The sequence below is a fragment of the Arachis ipaensis genome, chromosome B09, assembly GCF_000816755.2.
Source record: "Arachis ipaensis cultivar K30076 chromosome B09, Araip1.1, whole genome shotgun sequence".
Classification (NCBI taxonomy): domain Eukaryota; kingdom Viridiplantae; phylum Streptophyta; class Magnoliopsida; order Fabales; family Fabaceae; genus Arachis; species Arachis ipaensis.
The window spans coordinates 11,219,058-11,226,052 of record NC_029793.2 but is presented as its reverse complement, the minus strand read 5'-3'; the positions used below and the strand labels follow the sequence as shown (position 1 = coordinate 11,226,052).

Below are 6,995 nucleotides of genomic sequence, written 5' to 3'. Positions count from 1 at the left end.
ATGAAATAACTCCCCCTGCAAACTTGACCAAATAACCTGAAGTAGACTTTCGAGAATCAAAATCTCCTGCCATGTCTGCATCAGTAAAGCCAACTAGCAAAGGTTTCTCACCACCAAAACTCAAACTCAAGTTAGTTGTACCTTTGAGATATCTCATAATCCATTTAACAGCATTCCAATGTTCTTTACCTAGATTAGAGAGAAAACAACTCACAGTACCAACCGTATGAGTAATGTCTGGTCTAGTACATACCATAGCATACATCAAGCTTCCAACAGCTGAGGCATAAGGAATTTCATCCATTACTTGTTTCTCCTCATCAGTGGTTGGACACTGCTTGGTGCTCAACTTAAAATGAAAAGCAAAAGAACTAGCAACACATTTGGCATCATTCATGCCAAACTTTTGAAGCACCTTCTTTATGTACTTCTCCTGTGACAAATAAAGCTTCTTGAAATCTCTGTAACGAGTAATAGTCATGCCCAAAATCTATTTGGCAAGACCCAAGTCCTTCATAGCAAAGAACTTACTCAACTGTTTCTTCAACTCATTAATTCTCAAAGCATTCTTGCCCACAATCAAAATATCATCCACATAAAGCAAAAGAATAATAAAATCATCATCAGAAAATTTTTGCACAAATACACAATGATCTGAAGTTGTCTTACGATAACCATGCTTCCCCATGATAGATTCAAACTTTTTGTACCACTGTCTTGGAGCTTGCTTCAACCCATAAAGACTCTTCTTAAGCTTGCACACAAAATCTTCCTTTCTTTTAATAACAAAGCCCTCTGGTTGCTCCATGTAGATCTCCTTGTCTAAATCACCATGAAGAAAAGCTGTCTTTACAGGAGAAAAGATCTCCTCATAATCAACACATTTTCTCTGGTTAAAACCTCTAACAACCAATCTAGCCTTATACCGAGGCTTAGAATTGTGTTCTTCATTCTTGATTTTGAATACCCATTTGTTCTTCAAAACTCGCATACCTTTCGGTAGCTTCACTAACTCATAGGTATCATTCTCAAGCAAGGACTTCATTTCTTCTTGCATAGCTTCAAGCCATTAAGCTTTGCTTTCATCTTCAACAGCCTCTCCAAAGCATTCAGGTTCTCCTCCATCAGTCAACAAAACAAACTCATGTGGAGAATACCTTGACGAAAGCTTCCTCTCTCTTGTAGACCTTCTGAGTGCATTTGCAGGAATTTCCAAAGCTGGTTGTTCATCTTGATCATTATCACCAACTTCATCAAGTATCGGATCAATTGTTCCATCTTCATCTGCACTTGTATCATGCTCATTATTTTGAGCTTCAACTCTACCATCTTCTACCATAGGCATAGAGGGAGTAATATCCAAGTCAGAAAAATCATCACTAGGCTGAACCATTGGCTTCTCCGCATTATCAACATCCTTCAATGTTTGGTCTTCAACAAAGACAACATCTCTACTCTGAATCACTTTTTTGTTAACAGGATCATAAAACCTGTAACCAAACTCATCCATGCCATAGCTAATAAAAATACATTGCCTAGTCTTTACATCAAGCTTAGATCTCTCATCTTTAGGAATATGAACAAAAGCTTTACATCCAAAGACTCTTAAATGATCATAAGAAACATCTTTACCTGACCATACCTTCTCTGGCACTTCAAATTACAAGGGAACACATGGTATCCGGTTCAAGATATAAACAATAGTGCTCAAAGCTTCACCCCAAAAGGATTTTGCCAATCCAGACTGTGACAATAAGCACCTAACTCTTTCAACCAATGTTCTGTTCATCCTTTCAGCCAAGCCATTCAACTGAGGAGTCTTCGGAGGAGTCTTCTGATGTCTTATACTATGCTCTTTACAATAAGCATCAAATGGACCTGAGTACTCACCACCATTGTCAGTACGAATGCATTTCAACTTCTTCCCAGTTTCTCTTTCAACAGAAGCTTGAAATTGCTTGAACACATTCAAAACTTGATCTTTGGTCTTCAAAGTGTAAACCCATAATTTCCTAGAATGATCATCAATAAAGGTTACAAAATAGATAGACCTTCCAAGTGTTCTTGTCTTCATCAAATCTTTGCTTGAGTTAAATAAAGAGTAGAGTGTCGAGTACCTCTAGCAACAACCATGGAACCCTTGGTGAGCTTCCAACTATCACGAGAGAATGAGCTATCCAAGTCTTCATCACACAACTTACCAACAGAAAGTAAGTTCAACCGAATATCTGGAACATGTTTCACACGCTTCAAAGTCAACTTGGTACCGTTGGAGGTTTTCAAGCAAACCTGTCCAACACCGGCACATTTTGCAACACCTTGATGAGCCATTTTCACATCACCAAAATCACCAGGAGTATAAGATGTAAACAAATTCCTCCTAGATGTAACATGAATAGAAGCACCGCTATCAATCACCCAACTAGTGCTATTATCAACAAGGTTAACAGATTTAAACTCCTCAACAACAAGAAAATTATCATGAGTTACTAAACCTTGTCTTCCTTGCTACCATCATCTTTATTTATGATATTGTCTTTATTTGCCTTGGCTTTCTCCTTCTTTAGCTACCAACAAAATTTCTTCACATGTCCCTTTTGACCACAATGATGACACTCAATATTCTTATACTTTCCTTGAGACTTGCTTCTGCTTTGATCTCTACCTTTAGGACCTCGACTTTTGCTTCTCCCCCTAGACTCAGAAACAAGAACATCTGAATGTATAGTCGATGTACCTTGTGACTTTCTTCTCATCTCTTCATTCAAAACACTGCTCTTGGCAAGATTCATAGAGATTACACCATCAGGAGCAGAATTGGACAATGACATTCTGAGAATTTTCCACGAGTCTGGTAAGGAGCCAAGAAGTAACAATCCTTGAACCTCTTCATCAAACTTGATACCCATGGAAGATAACTGATTCATAATTCCTTGGAAATTATTCAAGTGATCTGTCATTGATGTCCCATCTGTATACTTCAAAGCCAACAACTGCTTGATCAAAAACATCTTGTTATTCCCAGTTTTTCGAGCATACAACTGTTCAAGCTTAATCCAAAGAGTCCGAGCATGTGTCTCTCTAATAATATGGTTCAACACATTATCGTCAACCCACTGCCTAATATATCCACAGACTTGTCTATGCAACAAAGTCCAATCATCATCAGATTTATCATTAGGCTTCTCTGTACTAAAAACTGGTTGATGAAAATTCTTGACATAAAGCAAATCTTCAATTTTTGACTTCCACAAATCATAATTAGGACCATTAAGAGTGATCATCCTACTAGTATTAGTATTAGCTTCCATTGTTCACAAAATCACAAGCCCAGAAAAATACCAACAAGCTCCGATGCCAGTATGAAAGAGCCTAGCAGCGGAAACGACACAAATGTCCAACACAAGAATAATATGGAAGCACTCACAACACAATATGGCAGCAACTATAACAAATAAATATAGCAAGTAAAGCAATAATAAGAACACACCGAGATTTTAACGTGGAAAACCCCCTCTATGTGAGAGGTAAAAACCACGAGTCGTCCAGACCAATGAAATAGTTCCACTATAATCAAATAAGGTACAAGAGAGTCTCAAACAAAGCACAAAAAAAGGTGCATATAACCAGCCAAAACATCAAAGCACCAAAGCTTACAAATTAGAAGCAAGAAGATGAAATATACCCAAAAAAACAGAGCTGCTGTCGAAGCCAATTTCTCCCTCTTCAGACCTCCAATTAAAATCTTCACCGTTCAGAATGAAGAACAAAATGTGAAAAATCTACAGTCCAAATTTCACGTTGATCTAACGGTGAAAAAAAAATGAGAAAATGCCGTTCCAAGATTGCTGCTCTGTGTAAAAATGGGAAACCTAATTTCTTTCTTGCAAAGCTAATTTCTCTCACTGCAAATCTCCAATCAATATCTCCACCGACCAGAATGAAGAACAAGATGATAGAAACACACATTTTAAATTTCAAGTCGATCCAACGGTGAACAACTGAGAAACTATCATTTGAAATTTACTGCTTTGGGCAAAAACGGGAATTCTATTTTTTCCCTTCTCTTTCTCTCTTTGGTGGCTACTCTCTTTCTCTCAAATGACCTCCAAAATATGAATTAGGGTTGTGACACTATGATTCAAGAATACACCCCAAAATATTGGGCTTGGGCTTCACAAAGGAGAGGAAAAAAAACCCAACAAATCTCCCCCTTCTCGACTAGGTGGAGGCTCTCGCCATTCCGGCGATCAAACAACATGTTTCAAACTTTTCTCTTGACAATACTTTTGTCATCATATCAGCACCATTGTCATCAGTGTGAACTTTCTCAAGTTCCAACAACTTGAAATCTAACACATCCCGTATCCAGTGATACCTAACATCAATATGTTTAGATCTTGGATGAAAAGTAGAATTCTTGGCAAGATGAATAGCACTTTGGCTATCACACAACAACACATAACGGTCTTGTTTGAAACCAAGTGCTGCAAGAAACTTCTTCATCCACAACAACTCTTTACATGTTTCAGTTGCTGCAATAAACTCTGCCTCTGTAGTAGAAAGTGCAAAAACGGAAATTCTGTTTTTCCCTATCTCTTTCTCTCTTTGGTGGCTACTATCTTTCTCTCAAATGATCTCCAAAATATGAATTAGGGTTGTGACACTAGGATGCAAGAATACACCCCCAAAATGTTGGGCTTGGGCCTCACAAAGGAGAGAAAAAAAAACCCAACAATAACATCATAATACTGATCAGGTCACAACAAATGTGACTTGAAATTACAACAATATTGCATGCAACACAAGGAAATGAAATAAATCAAGTACACTTAACTTTACAACCAATATTCCTTCTTTCAATAAGTGTATATCTAAAGTAACGAGCACTATACTTCAACAATATTTTTCCAAAAGGCACAACATTGCTATAGAATATTATAAAAATGTCCAGTTAAGAGCCTATTTTAGAGATAACAGGAAAAGGAAAAATTAAGCAGCAGCAAGAACAAGAACAAAGCCTTCAATCTTATTTCAACAGGTGGCATTCATTTCTAGATCAAACAATGCTGCTGTATACATATTACATAGTCATTCATCCACCTCTACCCGAAAAACTCAAGCTTAGTATTTGACAACGAATGATTCATGACATGATATTAAAGACTATCTAACTAACTAGCCTATAATCTAATTTATCTACCCCTATCATAAACTGTGTCCATGTAAGGAATGGATGAAAAACAAATATTAGTTACCATTTTTCCTTGTTTAAATCACTCATCACTTGGACTTGGCTCATCTGAATATTTTCCTATCAAAAACAAGAGACCACAAAAACTCACCAATAAACTTCTCAAATAGTTTCGTTGCATAAAACCCACATGTATGTGTGTTTGTTTTTCCAACACATGCATTGAAATTTAAAAAAAAAAAAACATATACAGAAGTACCTCCACTAAAAGAGAAGCCATCTCCAATAGATTCTGGAGCATCAAGGAGATAATCCTGCACTACAACCAAACCACACGATTGGGAAATCATTTTAATATCTGTGCACAAATTAATCAAGAACTAATCACGAAGTTATTTACTAAAATATCCTTATTTGATGATAACTACTATAGTATAAAACATAAATATCTCATTGATTTTTTTTTGCTCACAGTATCTCCCAATCTAATAGGTGAAGGACCGGATTGCTGCATGCACAAGGCAGGATCCGAATCCTGACATTTGCTTAAGCGAACGAAGGAGCTAACTACTCAGCCAATCCAAGTTGGTTATAATTGTCTCATCGATGATTATGCTTTAACATTGACATTGCATGGAGAGTGGAAATTAAAAGCAGAAAATGCTTACTAGTTATCAAATAAGTGTCCATCTAATAATTATAACGTTATTATTATATTTTTTTCTTGTCAAAGTAATTTTACAACAGTAATTTTTATGATTCCTAAGACATTTCAATCTAATTCAAAAGCGAACATTTATTTGAGAACATAAAGAGTAATAAATATCAGAATGAACAGATATATTGAACAAAGAAAACATGTTGTGAAGCTACTACAGATACCATAAAAGTTGAAAAGTAAGAACGTTACTTGGTCCGGAGTGCTGTCGTTTGAAGTGGAATTGAACTTGAGAAGAGGATTTCTTGAAGGGAATGGAACCAAGGAGAGAAAGCGTTTAGCAAGGAATGGTGAGGATGATGATGAAGAGCAAGAAATGTGTGAGTGGAAGGTAGAAAAGCCATGGAAGGTTGGGCTGGAATGAAGTGTTTGAATGATCATGGCGTCAAGTGAAGGAATGGTTGGTGTTGGAGAGTGAAACAAAACAGCTTTAACGGAATGAATTAAGGACAGTTACTTTTTTTTTGTTGAGTTCACTTTTTTTTTGTTGAGGGGGGAGGGGTCAGGGACCCCGAAAAGCAGAAGAAAGAAACTGGCTACGCAGAGCCTCTAAGTCTAAAATAATCCGCACAATCAAAGAGCATAGGAAGATATAGCTCAGGGGGGATGATCAAATACTTGCAAACCAAATCCAAATTGATGTCCCTTCTTGGCCATGACATCTGCACAAACGTTTGCTTCGCGGAGGGTATGTTGCATACTCACGTGATGGATCCGCCGAACCAGAATGCTAATGTCTTGCAGTAAGGGGTAGCATGGGTGTGACAGAGGGCAGCCTTCTCGAACAAGCTTAATGGCCATTTGTGAGTCCGATTCAATAATCACATCATTCATCCCATTAGCAGCTGCAATTTGGAGCCCTTTGATAATAGCCCAAAGTTCTGCGTGCATGATCGAGCAATTTCCAAGATTACAAGTGAAACTCATTAAACAAGTTCCCATAGAATCTCTGAACACACCCCCACAAGCAGCATTATTTGTTTGAGCCAAGACCGAACCATCCACATTTATTTTAACCATACTCCCATCAGGAGGTATCCATCTAATATGTAACTCAGAGTTAGTGTTTATTGAGCGTGGGAT

At 37.4% G+C, this 6,995-nt stretch overlaps 1 protein-coding gene across 2 annotated transcripts; it reads right to left on the bottom strand.

Moving 5' to 3' along the window:
• On the bottom strand, positions 5,240 to 6,398 carry LOC110266599. 2 transcript variants are annotated; one of them, XM_021111481.1, is made up of 3 exons: positions 6,105 to 6,398; positions 5,454 to 5,513; positions 5,240 to 5,314 (listed from the first exon to the last, which is right to left on the bottom strand). In XM_021111481.1, the coding sequence occupies exons 1-3, from the start codon at positions 6,291 to 6,293 to the stop codon at positions 5,255 to 5,257; spliced, it is 309 nt and encodes a 102-aa protein (XP_020967140.1). In that variant the 5' UTR covers positions 6,294 to 6,398; the 3' UTR covers positions 5,240 to 5,254. The 2 variants fall into 2 exon arrangements, with proteins under 2 accessions (XP_020967140.1, XP_020967141.1); XM_021111482.1 differs by having other exon boundaries at positions 5,264 to 5,314; positions 5,454 to 5,508.